At 42.9% G+C, this 19,624-nt stretch overlaps 1 protein-coding gene across 3 annotated transcripts in view; it reads right to left on the minus strand.

Moving 5' to 3' along the window:
* Nucleotides 1-19,624, minus strand: part of LOC121715533 (C-type lectin domain family 4 member G-like) — a 61,227-nt gene that overhangs the window by 11,751 nt on the left and 29,852 nt on the right. For 2 of the 3 annotated variants that reach the window (XM_042101368.1, XM_042101369.1), the window contains exon 5: nucleotides 1,284-1,447. In XM_042101368.1, coding sequence (XP_041957302.1) covers nucleotides 1,284-1,447 — 164 coding nt within the window. Of the gene's footprint in view, nucleotides 1-664; nucleotides 799-1,283; nucleotides 1,448-19,624 lie in introns of all 3 variants that reach the window. The other variant, XM_042101367.1, reaches the window with a different exon arrangement.

Raw genomic sequence — 19,624 nt, forward strand, 5'->3', positions numbered from 1 at the left:
GATGGTTGTCGACCTCCGATGGGCCCAGTACCGGAGGAAGAAAACGAGTCCCGACAAGTATCAGGCAAGTCCTAGAGGTGAATTAGCTAAGGCGGCAGCAGCTATCTGCCCCCTAGCAGCCGTCTGCCTTAGCTTGCCAACAGCCCAAAAAAACGCGAGCTTCTAAATGTCAACACTGCCGCAACACAGCAGTGGACAGAATAACAGTGATCCGGAGACCTCCGACAAAACGTGATATACAGATACAGATCGCAGTGGGCATAGCACTACACACCAGAATGGCATTGATGGAGTAGCCTATCAAAAACAGGACTTCGCTCCTCCCAACTCTGACTGGGACTCAACTCTCAGCTCCTCTCCTGAGGCGTTCGAATGTTCAGAGAGCTCACCATTTCGCGGGCATTAAACATGTATAAATTATCATTGGACGATATAAAATTCAAATAAAAACACAGAGAACAAACAATTCTGATTGGTCTGTACCGAATTCCATATCAACATATTGCAAAAACATAAAGCATTATGGTCATTGTAGTAACAAAAATTAAACAGTTAAAAATTAATGTTGAAAATGTTAAAAATTAAACATATTTTACAGGTGCTTACACTATCAATAGCAACCTTAACAATAGAAGTCAAGTTAATAGTATGTCATGCCGATTACCCTGTGCCAAGTGAAGATCCATTTGTCCAGTGCCACGCCCCCTCTGTATCTTTCTGTCTTAGTCCAATCCAGAATCCAGATCTGTAGCTGAAACCTTCACTGTGCAGGACCCTTAGCACTCCTACTAGAAATGTCTGCACACACACACACGGGCTTGAGCTCAATCTGATATGACATGTGGGTGTTCCCTCCAACACACACACGCACACACATAAACACGCATTCGCTCGCACGCACACACACACACACACACACAAACACATACACACACACAAACACATACACACACACAAACACGCGCACGCACATACACACACGCACACACATACACACACACACACACACTTTACATTGTCTGTGTGGGGACAGTTGGCACACTAAACTGGGTTCTTCTCAAAAAAAATAAAAAATCAGTTTTTCTCTTATCACTGTTGCTTTACAGTATTCACACAGTGCCCTGAGACCATCTAAACTTAGCGTTCAGGTTATTGACATTCTGTCCAGTTGAAGTGAACTGTCCTTGAGTACATGTCAGTCAGTTCAGGGTCCAAATCTGTCCCCTTGAGTACATGTCAGTCAGTTCAGGGTCCAAATCTGTCCCCTTGTCTTATGCGTTTACCTGCTTCAGCAGAGTGTCCACGGTGGCCAAGTTGCCCCCTTGTCTGATACAGTCTGCCTTGGCATCGTCCCAGCCCTTGCGTGGAATTCCACTCGAAGTGGGAAAATAGTAGCAGGTGTCATTCATCACTTCCCACCCTGGTGGACATCTCCCACAGCTGCGCACTGCAGGCCACAACACAGGTAAGGCTAGCTAGATGACATTAACAACACAGGTAAGGCTAGCTAGATAACATTAACAACACAGGCAAGGCTAGCTAGATGACATTAACAACGCAGGCAAGGCTAGCTAAATTACATTAACAACACAGGCAAGGCTAGCTAGATGGCATTCACAACACAGGCAAGGCTAGTTAGATGACATTAACATTACAGGCAAGGCTATAGCTAGATGACATTAACAACACAGACAATGCTAGCTAGATGACATTAACATTACAGGCAAGGCTAGCTAGATGACATTAACAACACTAGAAATGCAATTCCGAGGAATTACACGAGGGGAAGCAGTCTGCTGGTTAGGGTGTTGGTGGGGCTGTTGAGCTTGCTGCTAGCTGGTTGGTAGGGTAATTGTGATACCTGCAAAGGTGCTTTTGGAGTAACCAAATTTGAATCTTGTGTGACATGGCATTCTTGAGATATCATACTCAAGGTGTTTTTGACCTTGACATTTGACCTTCAACCTCCAACTTCAACTCACTTCATCTTTGAGTCCATAAAAACACTCGTACCAAATTTGAAACATGTACGTCAAGCCGTTCTGGAGATATAATGCTGAATGCATGAGATATGGCTGGGGCTTTTATTTTGACACACAGGAAACACTTTAACAGGATGTGTAGTTCAGGTAGAGCTAGATTGTATGCTTAGAAGCTGAGACAGTTGAATTCCTCACAGGTGACACCTGTGCCAGAGTTCTGATTAGCCTGGGAACTGCTCTGAGAACTACTTAACCCTTAAAGGAGTACCGTCACGAATGTTAAGAAATGAACGTTCTAAAGAATATCTGGGTTCATTGAATTCAACATAGAATTTTAGAACCTTCAATTGTTGCGGAACTTAGAACGTTCAAAAACCTACACCTTTAAGCGAGCGCAGCTATTATGACATCACAGCCCCCATTCAAGTCTATGGGGGAAAAATACACTTTTAATTACAAATATCTCAAAAAGTATAAACTTCTCAAAAATGAAAAACGGATAGGACGGTAAAGCCTTGGAAGATCTACGGAACGGTGCTTCAACCAAATCTGTACGTTAAGCGGTTTGGGCTGAATAGCGTGCACAAAAAGGTAAAAAGAAAAATAACTAGAAAATGTAATTTCGAGGAAATTACCAGTGCATGAAAATGCAAAACATACTGTATATTAACATAAAATGCAAAACAAATTTTATTTGGAAACAGCTGTGGGCAGAGGAAACAGTTGGCAGGAGTCAGTTGATAACTGACAGTTGAAATGGCTGAACAGTTAGTTGAGTAGTTTAAATAGTTACATTATTTAATAGTGAATTATTGTAGTGAGGACATTTATTTTTAAACAGTTGTGGGCAGAGGAAATAGTTGAACAGAGTATATAGTTTAAATGTAGATAGTGTAATGGATGTTGATAGGCAGATTGTTTAATGGATGTTGATGGGATAGTTTAATGGGTGGATGAGTAAATGGTTTGAAGAGGATGAATGGATAGAAAGTTGGATGGAATGTGCCTTATATCCTTGTAGAATGGATATACAGTGAGAGTTGGCCTAATTGAGCAGAAAGCAGTTGATACAGGTGCAATCAGTTTAACTGGCTTTTTGATGGGACCTGAGAAGCTGGAAGTTGATACAGGTGCAAATTAAGTTAATTAGCCCATTGTGATGTCATAGTCCCCATGCAAAGTCTATGGGGGAAAATAAGCTTGTTTTTTATTATTATCTCAAAAAGTATAAAGTTTACAAAAGTGAAAAATACATTCCTCAAGTGTCCTTTTCAAGACCTACGTTACAAAGTTTGAACAAAGTTTCTACGTTAAACGGTTGAAGCTGAATTAGACGCAGAAATTTGGTGGGAAGAAGAAGAAGAAGAAGACTTTGGATAACAGAACAAGGCATTTTCATGCACTGTAATAAGAAGAAGAAGTCTCCGGATTTCAATAGAGGGGATGCATCCCCTCTAATTACAAGCAAGGCTAGCTAGTCAACATTAACAATACAGGCAAGGCTAGCTAGTCGTCATTAACATTACAGGCAAGGCTATAGCTAAATGTCTTTAAAGGGACACTTTAACGAATAACATTAAGCTTTGTATCGGTAGAAACCAGGTTAAAGCGTCTTTCATGTTGAGGTTGCAACTTTAGTTAGTCCCAGCTTGCATTAATGAATTTCAATTGAAAGTTAATTGATACATATAGAGGATATAGATATCGCTACATAGACATACATACATATAGAGGATATAGATATCGCTACATAGACATACATACATATAGAGGATATAGATATCGCTGCATAGACATACATACATATAGAGGATATAGATATCGCTGCATAGACATACATACATATAGAGGATATAGATATCGCTACATAGACATACATATAGAGGATATAGATATCGCTACATAGACATACATACATATAGAGGATATAGATATCGCTACATAGACATACATACATATAGAGGATATAGATATCGCTGTCGCAGGCATGAGGTAAGTACTACTGAATATAAGCAGAAAGCATGATGAATGTATTACAATCAAAGAATGACTATCACATTTGATACGTGCACTTGAACTCTGTCCTATCGTGAGCTGATATCTCCAAAGTCAAATCATACGCAGTGCCCGCTTCGATTTTTCTCTGCCCAAGTTTTAGACATGGTTGAAAGAACGTTCCGCGAACATCCCCGGAACCGATTTTTCTCTGCTCGAGATTTAAACATGATTCAAAAAACGTTCCATCAACGTTCCCGAATACACATTAAATACACATTCATCTACACATTCATCTTCTCAGCGGTGAAATGCTCCTTTAACATTAATGTCCATGTGTATTTCTTTAGAATTGAGTAAACAATTGCATTTAAAACCTTTTAATGCTTAATTTCCCTTAACAGGACCCTTTTTCATGTTCCCATTGTCTACCATGTAAATCTGGGGAACATAGGACCCTGGGAACATTGGGATGACCCTGTTGAGTGACGTCACTCACCAAAATAATGCTTAATAACATATTAAGAAACAACGATGCATTTTTATTTTGCATGCACAAACGTGCACGCACATTTCTACAATTCAAAACTATTTTGGAGTCATTTGGCGTTGATGGGGTGCTGGGTGACCCCAGGTCACTAAATAATTTAATCTTAAATAACTTTAACATAGGGTGACCAGACGTCCTCTTTCACCCGGACATGTCCTCTTTTTGAAACCTAAAAATGTGTCCGGGCGGAATTTCACCAACAAGGAGCACCCAAGAGCAACAGGGGCAAGGAAAAACTCCCTTACTAAGGAAGAAACCTTGGGCTGATCCATGGCTCAAGGGGCTAACCCAACTTCCAGGGGTCTTGGTGTGTGTGTTGGGGGGATGATAAGGGAGATGGGATAGTGTGCTGTGTATGTGGGGAGAGGGCAGTGTGCAATATGTGTGTTGGAGAAGCTTCCTCATGAGACAATGTGCTGTGTATTGGGGGGGGGCAGTGTGCTGTAAGTATGTTGGGGATGTGTGTTGGAGAAGCTTCCTGATGAAATAATGTGCTGTGTATGTAGGGGGGGGGGGGCAGTGTACTGCAAGTACGGTGAGGGGACTTACTATTGCAAGCAGAGTACTGTATGTATGATGTATGTGAGTGATGACAGTGTGTGTGTGGGTGGGAGGGGAGTGCAGCAGTGACTGTGTGTGTGTGGGTAGGTGGGGGCAGTGTGCTGTAAGTATGTAGAGGATGTGTGTTGGAGAAGATCCTGAAGACAATGTGCTGTGTATGTGGGGTGGGGGGGGGCAGTGTGCAGCAAGTATGTAGAGGAGGCTTACTGTAGCAAGCAGTGTGCTGTATGTATGTGAGGTGATGACAGTGATGAAGTGTGTGTGTGTTTTTTTTGTGTGTGTTGGGGGTGGGGGGGGGGGGGCAGAAAGGTGGGGGGTAGATAGATGGAGGAGAAATCAAAAATAATAAAGATGTGCAAAAGTTGGAGAAAGTCAGATATGTGTGTGTGTGTGTTTTGACGTGATGAAATAAGAAAATAAATAAAAGGTCTGTAGCATAGGGAGAGGGATGTAAAAGTGCTAAAAGTCATGTAGGTGTGTGTGTGTGTGGGGGGTGTCATGAGTGCTGAGAAGTGAATGGGCGCGTGTGTTGTCTATTTAACACTTCTTGCAATTCTGAAACCGCAGCATCTGTGTTGGCTTGTGGAGGAATGTAGACAGCGTTGAATATTACCGAAGTAAACTCACGGGGCAGGTAGAAGGGTCGACAGACGATCGCTAGATGTTCTAGATGAGGCGAGCAGGACTTTGAGAGAACGGTGACATTTCTAGGATCACACCACTTGCTGTTTGTCATGATGCAAACACGTCACCTTTCGATTTTCCAGATTCCTCAGTCCTGTCAGAGTGAGCAGCAGAGAAAAACTCCACCGGAGTGATGGCACAGTCCGGTACAAGTTCAGTTAGCCATGTCTCAGTAAAGCATAGAATGTCACAGTCCCTGATGTCTCTTTGAAACTGTATCCTCGCTCTTAGTTCATCCATCTTGTTCACAAGAGACTGGACATTGGCTAGGAGAATGCTAGGCAGTGGAGGCCTATGAGCTCCTCAATCTGTTACGGGCCCCGGCTCGTTTTCCTCTGTGTTTTTTCCTTCTGCGCCGAGATGCGTCTCCATGGTTCCCTGATGCATCTCGGAGAATCTCAGTCGGCCAGGTAGACTCGCCGATTAAAACATCCCGAAACAAAAAAGGCAATTCATTTCCGATGTTTCTGAGTGTAACGCCATCATACGTAATCAGTGCAGTGGAAAAGTGCAAAAAATTAGGGGTTAATAAAAGGTAAAAGAGTAAATATAAACACGTAAAAAAAGGATTCCCGTTGCTGCATTTCCACTGAATTATTTTTGGAATCTGATCCCTTATCATACCTGTTCATTCTTACTCGTTGCTCGACTTATCGTGACTAAATTCAAGATGGCTGCAAATGCTAAACTTGGTGAAGATACTGTCTGTATAAATCGTCTTGTAAGTAAACTACCAGTGCTTTTTCAAAGTTCTCAAGGTCAGGTAAAAGGTACAGGTAGGCTACACAATGTTCAGCAAAGCATCGAACGGCAGCGAGGGGTGAGAGCTCATCAGCTAAAGTTTTTCGACCTTAACATTACGTCTCCAAAATCATTTTGATGGCACATAACCTCATAACCATAGACTGTAAAAAATATAACATGACGAACGGCACTTCTGCCATTGTCTGAGCGGCCTTCTCTAGACGATTGCCGACCTAGCAACTTTCTAGTTTCGGGTAGGAAACTGCACTTTGGTTATCCCTTTAAACTGCCTTTAAGGGATAGCCTGCACACTGACAACAGCAGATGTCAATAATCCTCTATCTACTGTAGCCTATATTCAGGTGAATTAGATATGTTGGCATAACATGAGGGATAGATGTAGGCCTATTTCTTTACAAAAGAAATATCTAATATTAATGGAGGTAGGCCTAATAATAAGACCAGGCATGATTGAATAGATATAAGAAAATGGACAACATATCCACATCAGTCCCCATTAACACAACTGTTTTCACAGGTCGGGATTATTATGCTCTAAAACAGATTGTCAAAATTATAGAGCTGTAAAATATTCAGTTTGTATTTTCAGAAACACCTTGGATCAAATTTAGAGATATACAACATTAAAGATGGGTCGCCATCCAAATATATCTTGCGCATATTAGAGCTCAACAGCCCCGCTTTTATTGTAATTATTGTTTTTGCACATTTAAAACTTTCAAGTGTTCAAAATAGTCTTTTAAGGCAGTGTTTTTCTGTTAGCGTTGGGCCGGCCAATAAAGCTCATTATCATACATAGTCTGTGCTGAGTCTGAGTTGAAATGTCCAGGGATATTCCAACTCATGGAACGTCTCTCGGCCAATCAGAAACAAATAAATAGTTCCATAGAACCCAATTGTTGTATAATCATACATAGTCAGCATGTCTGTTGACACATGCCCCCCCACTGAAGTGTCCTCTTCTTCACAAACCCAAATCTGGTCACCCTATTTAACACGGATTGAGCACATATGTTTATTTTGCCTGCACAAACTAAGCACAAGTGATTCCAACCATTTTGGAGTCATTTGGGTAATATGGGGGTGCTGAGTGATGTCACTTGGCAAGCAAATAATTTTTAATAGCTCAACAAATAATGCTGCACAAATGTTTATTTTGCATGCACAAACAATTCCAATTTTTGATTAATTTGGATGTTAATGGGGTGCTGAGTGACCCCAGGTCAATAAACAAGTTGTAGTTTAATATCTTTAAGACGATTTGTGCACAAATATTTTCATATGGGGTGCCAACTTCACAGTTAACAACATTACAAACAAGGCTAGCTAGACGACATTGTCATGGTATCAGTAATGTAAATAGTGCATTACGTAGTCACTCAATATACAGGAAGTAACGCGAGAGTTCGCGAGTAGCATACGAGATCTGAAACATGTAAGTTCATATATATGCGAGTTGTGAATAAAGAAGACAAGTCGAGTTCAATAAGCTGTGTCGGCCAACAGTTTATTTGACATGGTGTCAGAAGTGCTCTAGGAGAACACACGACGATGGCAAAGTTTAAGCCTCCGGAAAACTTTAACTTCGAGAAACCGGGAGAATGGCCGTTGTGGAGACAGAGATTCACGCGATTCAGGTCAGCTTCCAAGCTAAGCTACGAGGATGCAGACGCCCAGGTTAGCACGCTAATCTATGCAATGGGCAACGAAGCCGAAAATATTTTCAAGACCTTAACCTTCACAGAGGAAGAGGATGAGAATGATTGTGTTAGAGAAGTTTGATGAATATTTCATACCAAAACGAAACACAATTCATGAAAGGGCTTTTACCAAAGACAACAGAAACCAGGGGAAATGGCGGAGACGTTTATCCGAGCCCTGCACGAACTGAGAGTTTGGGGATAAGAAAAACGAACACATAAGAGACAGGTTGGTCGTAGGAATAAGGGATAAAGAATTGTCCAGAAAACTGCAGTTAACTTCCAACTTAACCCTCGAAATGGCGGTGCTTATGGTGAGGCAAGCTGAAGAGGTAGCACAACAGATAACACAGCAAGAGCAGCAGGCTCCGCTGGCAGTGCAAGCAGTGAAACAAAAGAGATTCGTGAAGAAAGGAGGGAAACCGCAGGGAGAGCAAGTGCAGGGCAGCAGCACGGCTACCAAGGGGAGAGCAAGTGCAGGACAGCAGCACGGCTACCAAGGGGAGAGCAAGTGCAGGACAGCAGGACGGCTACCAAGGGGAGAGCAAGTGCAGGACAGCAGCACGGCTACCAAGGGGAGAGCAAGTGCAGGACAGCAGCACGGCTACCAAGGGGAGAGCAAGTGCAGTCGGTGCGGTAAAGAAAAACACAAAAATGCAGCCAAATGCCCAGCAACGGATTCTGAATGCAGGAAGTGCGGGAAGAAGGGGCATTGGGAAAGAAAATGCTTCACAAAGACTGTGAGGGAAGTTAGGATAGGATAGGATAGAACTTTATTGTCACATAGTCACAAGTACCAGTGAAATTGACCATGGGGAGTACAGTGTGGGAACAGGAAAAAAAGCACCTCAGCAACATTAGCACATACACTTTACACAACTCTTTACACAACATAAGAGACACACGGCTTGCAACAAGGGGGGTGGAGTGGGGGGATGGAGGGATACCAGTGCAGGCAGGCAGCCATCTGGTCCTGCAGCCATTTGCGGCGCTGGTCACAGACCTGCTTGACAGACTGGGGGGTACAAGTGGCGAAGGCGTGGGATGGGGGGTAGTGGGTGTGGTGACTGCATGTCTGTATCTGTGTTAGATGTATTTGTAGGCCTGGTGAAGCGCTCCGCCTGGTGCCAAAGTCTTAGTGCCTCAGTCCGCAGGATTGTCAAAGCGATAACACAGCAAGTTGCTATGGAGACAGCCCTGGTCATGTCCCAGTCAGAGTCCACAATCAGCAGGTGTCTGTGGGGGGTGGGGAAAGGGATGCAAGAGCGTCTCGCTGCAGTGCTCTTCTTCCGGGGGAGTTGTTTTCCAGCAGCGGCCTTGGCCAGGGCCAGTGCTGGTTAAGGGGCGCCAAAAGCAGATAAGATTGTAGTTGTTTGGTCTTGGGGCGGGTAGCCGCATTCCAATTTGCATGTCTACCCTCTTAGTCCATACTGGTCCAATTGCCTTTGTAAAGCAGTGAGTTTCTCCATGATGTTATCCAACTTAGTATCCAACCTAGCATCCATCTGATCCATCCTGGTATCCATCAAATGCTTGATAGTCCCAGTCTGGGTGACGACTGCTCTGCCCACTGCTTCAATCATAATGGGCAGCCTTACGGGGCTTTGAACAGCTGTCACCGTTTTTAGATTTCCTCGATAAACCAGGGCAATGCCTAATCCAATCAGCATAAGACCTGTTATCATGGTTCCGAATACGTAGATATCTTCAATGTCCTCCACAGAAAGAGCCGCCAGGCACACGACCCGCCACCTCTCCCACTCGTCCATCGAGTAGCCAGCTGCGAACGTTCCGGCAGGGCAGTCGGGTTCCCCCGAACCCAAACTTCTCGTCGAGAAGATGGTGTCAATTGCGTTGAGAGACCAGTTGATCAAATCCATGATTTTTTAGTTTGGAGAGCAGTGCAGAGAGTCTCTCAAAGTATGAGACAGTAGACTAAGTTAACCAAGGAAATGAAGAGGATGAAAGCTTCTACCTCGGTGCAGTGAGTAAACAAAAACAAAGCAGTGCAGAGCCATGGACAGAGCAGATCCACATAGGGTACACGCCAGTGAGATTTAAAATAGATACAGGGGCTGACGTCACCGTAATGAACATGGAAACATTCAAGGCACTTAAACTAAAAAGAAAGCTGGAGCCACACCATGGCCCATTAGAGAGTCCAGGCGGAACATTGGACATTATGGGACAATTTACAGCTAGCACATTACAAATATATATGTAGCTAGAAGGCCTACAGTCAATAACTTACTAGGCAGAGACACAGCAGTGGAGATGGGGCTGGTGAAGCGAGTACAGCAAGTGAAGGCAGCAGCCGTACACCTGGGCACGATGAAGACCGACCCGGTGAAGATACACCTACAAGACGACGCTGTGCCACACGCCGTACACACAGCCAGGAGAGTCCCACTGCCACTCCTACCCAAAGTACAAGCTGAGCTGCAACGCATGGAGGAACATGGCGTGATCGTCAAAGTGACACAACCAACAGAATGGTGCGCGCCAATGGTGCCAGTCCTGAAGCCGTCAGGCACAGTCAGAATCTGTGTAGGGCTCCAGAAGCTGAATGAAAACCTGAAGAGAGAAACTTACCAGCTACCTACCACAGATGAAACGCTGGCCAAGTTGGCTGGTTCCACTGTGTTCACCTCCCACGGATGCATGAACTGCTAGATGGCCTGGAAGGAGTCGCAGGCTACATGGATGACGTAATTGTGCATGGAAAAGACAAGGCCACACATGACAGACACTTGCAATGCACACTCGAAAGGATGAAGCAAGTAGGCCTTAAGCTAAACGAAGAAAAATGCGTTTATGCACAACCACAGCTACGCTTCCTGGGCCACATTGTGGACGCCAAAGGGGTAAGAGCAGATCCAGAGAAGGTGAGCGCCATCAGAGAGTTAGATGTGCCCACCCATAGACTGTATATATAGAACTGGACAGTGTGCCGTCTGTTAAGAGTGATGCGAGCGCTAGTCCAGAGCCCCCTGGTGGCTGGCTGCAGTACAATGTGTAACTCCGCCCACCCCCATGTATTTCAATGGCCAAGTAGCCAACTTTCCGTGTCACTTTTCTCACCTAAAACAATTTTTGTATCAACAACTTTTTATTCGAAAAAATTGTTTTCAAGATGCTTCAATACACACAATTTTTCTTTTCTCGCTGAAATTATTTTTTTTTATGTTATATTAACAAATCTAAAAAGGGCGTGTTTACACCTATGATTGACAGCTGGCTGGCTGCAGACACGACTCTTTGTCCATTATGTTTTACCGTCTAGGCTGCAGACACTACCACGTCATCGCTCACTTATTTTAACGACACCTGATTTCGACACATAATCTAACCTAAAGAAGTGTTGCTGTTATTATCATTAGGCTATATCTTATCACAGTCTGACTAAATACATATTGATAGTCATACATTGTGTAGTTGTTTGTAAGAGACATCGTTGTTAGTTGTGACCGATTCTTTGTGAAAAAAGAGATGTGCTGTTCTTTCGTAGATGCTAAGTATATTAGCTCATAGCATGCTACATCATGCTAGCATTAGCCAGTTGATAGGTAAAGTAAAAGGGCTCTGCTTGCTATATTGATCCGAAGTGACGTTAGCCATAGTCACCATCATTTACAGTCCTACTTGTTTCAAATGGTATAACGTAACCAGTGATTGCCGCCATCATCGTTGCAACTTCATTTGAATACACTTTGTCACTGGAGAAGGCGATGTTAAGTTTCATTAACGTTAACTCTTGCTTAGTTTTGCGAATGGCAATAAACGCCACCTAGCCTGCTAGGTCGACAACCTCGGTATGCCCATTTATGAATCAGCCCGACAAATAACGTTACTTGTGTTTTAGTGAACACATTATTGGACCATAGCTTAACGTGAGGAGGGATTCAAAGTTATAAATGGCCAATTTGCTTAGTATGCTCAGAACAGCGGTATCTGAAAATGCGTTAAGGTATCGTTGTTACCTGCGATTGCACTGCTGGAGAAGCATTTTGCATTGGTATGATTTGATCAGGTCTTGCCAGTGATGTGTAAATCCTCCCGTAGACGTACACCATTTCAAAATAATACGTCTAAATTGAAAACTGTGACAACTCATTGATAGGCTCTCTCAATATGTCTGTAATCGTGTGCCTCTACCACATGCTTGCTAGTCTTTCACCAGAGGGTGCTCCATTATAAATCAAAAATGTAATACTGCAGCCTTCATGTCAGCTGTAAAAATATGAGAACATGGATCTACTACATCAGGATACTCTGTAAACATTTTACACATAATCAGGAAGCTACTTTGCTGTTCAGTGTGTGATGTGTTTAAAGTGGTACTACGTTTAAAGAAACATTTTTATTCTTTGTTTCAAGTGCATAAGAAAATACCACATTATGATGATGATGATGGTTATGGTTACCCTTAACAAATACAAAACAATATAATACTTAAAATAAAAGAGTCTTGAATTTGACCTAGCGTTTAAGACTGGTCGACACAACAGACGCTCATCAGAAGACCGCAGTGGGCGGTTGGGGATGTATATCTTGATCATTGAATTAAAATAACAAGGAGCAGATCCAGTCAGTGTCCTATAGGCCAAAGTGAGAGATTTAAATTTAATTCTGGCTACTGTAGGGAGCCAATGGAGAGTAACTAGGAGAGGAGTTACGATGTGTCCTCTTTGGCTGATTGAAGACCAGTCATGTTGCAGCATTCTGAATGATAGATCACACAAAAGAAATTAAAAAAACATTCAATATTGATTTAGTATCAACCAATAATTATTCTGATATTAATATTATTGTAATGTCTACATCTTTGTGTAGGCTACAGTTAAATACTAAGCAATGGCCTCTGACTTAAATACCAAGGCAGTTAAATGACCGTGGTATGGTATAGTCTACGTGATACACAGGACTACACAGTAAACCCATTTGAAAAGCATCATCATCTCAGTATACCCATTTAAAATAGGCAAGGATACGTATTTAATAACATTTGGGGTTGCTCACAGTATACCCACCACTACAACTAACTAACTAGACTACACCACTGGTTAAATGGCGCATTGCAATTTACAATTTCTGTGAGTTCAGGGGCATACAGAAAGTTGAAGTTTGGGTGACATCAATAAAGAAAATAGAAACAAAGGGATGTGTACAGCCTCAAGTATGAATGAGGTCACATTAACAGAAAGTTCAGAGCAGCGGCAGACCTTTCTTGGTGCCACGCAAGTTATTGAAAGTCATGTGTTTTCAGGGTGCTGTGCCATGTCCCATGTATAAGGGGCTTCAGGTTGATCCAGTGACGGTGGGTGATGATGTCAGGGAGATGGATGTCAGGGGACTTGGAGAAAGGGGGAGGACATGCCACCTCAGACCACCCCAGCCAAACCCCTTCATGTAGGCATTCCCTTGCTTGCAGAGTAATGTAGACCATGGAGACCACCTTGCCGCCACCTCCAGTACATTCAGCCATCACCCATATCTTACCTGCAAAAAGGAAAGTTACAATAAAGTTACAACATTACAAAGCATCTAATCAGGCACTCGACACCACTAGTAATACCAATTAATTAAATATATGTGTGCAATAAACTTCACAGCCTACCTAATGTTAACTACACATTTAAATATGCGGTGTGAATGTTATTAACTTGCGTCAGCTGAGTGCTAATCTTCACTTCAACGACTAACTTAGCCTCCCGTTAACGGTAACGTTAATGTAGCTGCTAACGTTAGCATGTAATTCGCTGTCCGTATTTCTGTTGTTAGCTCATTAGTATTCACCATACTAAATTGTCACAGTCTATAATCAACATAATAAGCTCTCTTAGACGTATTTAAGAACACCAATAGACAAAAAAAAAACTTTTCAGTTGATACGCAACACTTACCAGACAAGAACAAACCGATTGTTGTTTGTACTGTTTAGCTAACTCACAGCCGCAAAATTCATCCAGCCAGCTAGCCTTCGGCGCCGAGTCGACCTGCGTTGTGGAAAGGAGAAGGGGGCGGGTTTCACTTGACAAGGGGCGTGTTTAACTCGCTGAGTGACAACTGAGTGGGCGTGCCTGACCGCGACTCCTCTTCACTGCGCATGCTTCAACTTTTGCTGCGCAGCCGCACTTCAAATTGGCTCCAAATTTTCCAAGATGGAGTCGCCTCGGCGGCTTCAATTCCATAGAACACTGCAGAATGCAGCCACACTGTCCAGTTCTATATATACAGTCTATGTGCCCACCAATGAACATGAACTGAAACGTGCACTAGGCATGATTAACTACATGAGCAAATACATTCCAGACATGGCAACCGTTGCAGGCCCACTGTATGATCTCCTAAAGGGGAAGATGGCCTGGACCTGGGACCAGCCACAGCAGCGAGCGTTTCAGCACATGAAAGAAGCCCTCGTCACCTCGCCTGTACTGCCCCAATACGATCCACAAAGTCCGACCGCAGTGTCAGCGGATTCGAGTAGCTACGGGATGGGAGGAGTCCTGCTCCAGCTGCACGGGGAGAGCTGGAAAGCAGTCATTGCGTGCCACGTGAACGCATTGACCCACAGCTGGCCTGTCTCACAAAGCAAGCTGGACAGGATCAGGACAGTCACACAGGAGGACCCACAGCTCCAGCGCGTGAGAAAGCTGATCCGGGATGGATGGCCCAAACGAGTGAGTAGCACTTCACACAGTGTTAGAGACTACTACATGATGAGAGACTCACTGTCTGAGTGTGAGGGCCTGATCACGCTGGGCTGTCGCATTGTAATTCCACAGGCCTTGAGACAGGAGGTGCTAAACCGCATACATGAAGGACATAAGAGCCTGTCCAAGTGTAGGGAACGTGCACAAGAGACTGTGTGGTGGCCTAAGATGTCAGGGGACATTAAAAGAAAAATTGACACATGCCACTTTTGTCAGACAAACAGCGCAGAGAACAGTTACTGTCAACGCCCCTGCCTGAGAGACCTTGGCAAAAGATAGCCACAGACATTTGTGAATACAAAGGAAAGCAATACCTAGTGATATCAGATTACTCTCGATATCTAGAAATACTACACTTACCTACAACAACAACAGAACAGGTAGTGAGGTCAATAAAGGCTACATTCGCCAGGTTTGGCATCCCTGAGCTGATAGTTAGCGATAACGGGCCTCAGTACACCAGTGATGCTTGGAAAGAGTTTTGCAGGCTGTATGACATCGAACATTCCACATCCAGCCCGCACAACCCACAAGGCAACGGGCATGCGGAGTGTGCGGTGCAAACTGCTAAGCGCATACTCGAGCAAGACGACCCCCTATTGGCTTTAATGAGCTACCGCGCCACCACATCCACGGGAGTGAGCCTGGCAGAAATGCTCATGGGGCGTAAGATTCGCACCACACTGCCGTCCCTAAAGAAAAACCTGATTCCAAAGCAGCCGAACCGAGACCTCATCCGTCGCCGAGATGAAGAAGCCAAACAACAACAAGCATTCTACTACAACCGGAGACACGGAGCGAGGGACTTGGACCACCCTTGCAAACGGGACCACATCCTGTCCAAGCTGGATGGGGAGAAGGCGTGGAAAGGTCGAGCATCGGTGCTGCAGGAGTGTGGCACGCCACGCTCATACCAGGTGAAGTCGCCAGGAGGAGGAGAGATGAGGAGAAATCGGCGACATCTTCAGCAAGTGCCGCCGCAGACTGAAGAAGAGAACAGACACGGGGCAACCAGCCACAGAGCCAGAGAAAGAAACACCCCAACAAGGATCTGACCAGGGACTGTGTGAGAGCAAAGTTAAGAGTCCTACCCAAACACCCAAAGGACTGACAGTGACCAGGTTTGGTAGAGTTAGTAGACCTGTGAAAAGAATGGACATTTAGTTAAGCAACTCAGAGAACAGCGAATTTAAGTTTTATTAAGAATTTAAGTTAAGTTTGAGTTATGATTTACATTTTGAAGTAATCTGAGAGGTATCTAATATTTACAGATGTAAAAGACAAGAAAGAAAACAGTTAATTCTTTTAAGTTGTTTAGACCAACAAGAAATAAGGTTTACTAATAACAAGCTTAATGTTGCGACCCCATGTTTTAGAAGTATAATAATTTAAGGGCGAGATGTCATGGTATCAGTAATGTAAATGGTGCATTACGTAGTCACTCAATATACAGGAAGTAACGCGAGAGTTCGCGAGTAGGATACGAGATCTGAAACATGTAAGTTCATATATATGCGAGTTGTGAATAAAGAAGACAAGTCGAGTTCAATAAGCTGTGTCGGCCAACAGTTTATTTGACAGACATTAGCATGACAGGATAGTGTTATGTTGCTAGACGACATTAGCATGACAGGACAGTGTTATGTTGCTAGACGACATTAGCATGACAGAATAGTGTTATGCAGCACATAAGGCCTATATTACAGGCTCATTCGACTTGATGAAGTGCTGTACAGATCTGACTTGATGTGATGCATGCTGGGTTGAACGCAATGCAGGCTGGTTATAAATGCTGCCCGACTTCCTCCGGCAGGACAGGAAGTCTCCATGATGTCACCATGTCACGTGACCTTAAGATCTCGCAGGAGCAAGGCACCTGAGCCAAAGTCCTTTTAGGCAAGTCCCTCCACTCGGCGGCCATATACCAACGTTTTATGGGCACTCATCGGGCACAGTCTTTGGGTCGAACTGCGCGTGCGCAAGGCTTCACTACACCAATCTTGCTCCAGCGGCGAGATCACAACACATGATTGGCACGATGTCTTCACAACACGCCATATGATTGGCTCAATGTATTCACATGTCGACGTTTTGCCGAGGAAGGGGTGGGATATGTGTAGACAACGGCCATATTGGCGTGACAAACTAGCCCCATGCATTTCTATGGAGTATTTTTTGAGTGCTGTGTCTCCTCATTAGAAAGTCTCTGCCTGAGCTCAGTTTGTGCAGTTGCTCACCACAAACTGCACAAGCTAGAACCTCAATCCATCTCTCTGATTGGATTCCAAGATTCCGTCAAATCAAGGGTGATTAACAATATTTTATTAATAGTAACTATGATATTTTCTACAAAGACAGTAAAGGATACTATAGGGACAGATGTTTTTTATTATCATTATAACACTATTTCATAGCAATTTAACAAAAATTCACAGTGAATTCTCATTACTGAAATGTGTTCGGATCCATTATTCTATTGTTTGTTTTCATTTCATGAAAAATCCTTTTTAAATAAATTGAAGAAGATTATGCAAAGTTGTGTAAAAATGTCTATATTTATGGTTAATATTTATATGTGTGGCATTTGCAAAAGGAAATATTAGATTTATTGTAAAATGATTGTGTCTACACTAAATGTTCCTCATTACCGTAATGCGACTTTACCTGCCTATAAAAAGTACACTTTTCATTAAATTAACAAGCAGACCCATGATGCATCACTTGGGACAAAAGGTTTAAAATGAAATCAAGTTCAGTTGTTCTCTCTTTTCTTACATCCTGATATTTATGTTAATGTCAGAGAATCTTTATTCTGTTACACTGTTGATTATCATTACCGATATGCTGCGATACTCAATGTTTTTAAAAATATATGAAATTATATTTTATGATTATGAAGAAAAAGACTTTCATATTTTGTAAAGGTTAAGGTTGCATAGCCTGCTAGCATTTTGTGTTATTTACCAACTTAGTCAAGAACATCTCATTACCGTTACTCCAATTTCTCATTACCACGCATTTTAAAGGGTAATAACGGTAATGAGAAGCTGAGTTGCGGTAATGATCTTGATATAAGATGACCTGTTCCCTCTACTAGTTAGGTTCACCTAATATCTTGTGTTGTTAAAAGGGGTTAAAACTTGATGTGATACCGCTTTGTGCTCACCAGATAATATTTTTTTCAAGCCTAGCCTATAGAGCATCACAGTCCCGCCCGTATCCATACATAGTAGACTTAAAACCAGCTACGGCTGTACTAAGCGATTGTATATGCTCGTATTAAGGGCGAAAATTCAAGGGACACTAACCTTGTTTTGAGATAAATGTCTTTTAATCGCGATGTCTTGGATAAGTACTTCATTACCCACAATCCTAAACAATCCCACAGTGATGCCTCTGATTGTTGGAAAGGCCGTTATGATCATAGTCTTAGCGAAAATTATTGACAAAGATGGCAGAGTCTTTTACTGCTTATGGCGAAAATCTTAATGTGAATAAAAACTTTCTAGACGAACATTGGTACTTGTATCAACAAGGGTTGTGGTTTATATATCACACAAACTTAGTCAGGGCCAATACACCATCAAATAGAACACTGTGAATGCTAGTTTAAACACTTTTCAGGTAGCCGATAGGCTACCCAGTAAACAAAATAAAGTCCTGGCGACGTCCCCTAAAGGTCCCCTGGCGAACGTCACCTCCTCGACATTGTGTAGGGTTCCCTTTACGTCTCACGGACCTCTGTTCGGGAGGTCTAAAAGACGTCCACGAGACTTTGAGAGGACGTCCTGTAATGGTCACCGCGACGTTATGCGCGCAACGTTTATATTTCCGCGATGGTAAAAACATGAAGCGCGATTTAGTATGGTAGGCTATTACATCCTGTAAGTCTCAGCGTTGCTAGGAGAGAAGGAACATGAACACGCATTAACGACTTCTACAACTACACAATCAACTTCACTCACCTCATATTTTCACGCATGTATGAAATCACGTCCTCCGAATGCATTATTACACTAATGATGAGTAGACATGGACATTTATACCGGGCTAGGATGTGCTGCTTTTACATCTATGGTGTCATTTTCTTAATAAACTAATACGACATTTTAATGGGCATATCCTGTAGCATATTGTTCAAAACATCATCAGAGTAGGCCTAGGCTAGCCTAAGATAAATTGTTCAAACCATATTGTTTCAAAATATTAAAAACTAATAATAGCCAAAAATACTAAATGAATCGCAATGCATGCTGGGAAGCAAAACTCAACATGAAATAAAGTACATGAAACATAACTAGAATGCATTGACATTATATCCACTCGTTTTCTTGGACCTGTGATCAAACAGGGACAGCCTATAAATGTAAGCCTATCTTCCTGGAACATTGCAGATAAAGAAAAATGTATCGTTTTCTCTGAATGCTCTTTGTAGCCAACTTTAAGATGAAATAAATAGATTCCAGATGTTTCTATCCTATATCATTGTTTTATTAATAAACAGTAAGGCTCTGGTGAGGCAGAGAGCTTGCTCCTCATCAGAAATCTCATCGGATATTTGCACTCTTTGCTGTTTCCACAAGGAGCTGCTGTAACATCGGGGACAGCTATGCGTGACACTTTTAAACGCGAGCATGCGTCAAATAAATTACAATGACATTTAAACAAGTCATG

The sequence above is a fragment of the Alosa sapidissima genome, chromosome 8, assembly GCF_018492685.1.
Source record: "Alosa sapidissima isolate fAloSap1 chromosome 8, fAloSap1.pri, whole genome shotgun sequence".
Classification (NCBI taxonomy): Eukaryota; Metazoa; Chordata; class Actinopteri; order Clupeiformes; family Clupeidae; genus Alosa; species Alosa sapidissima.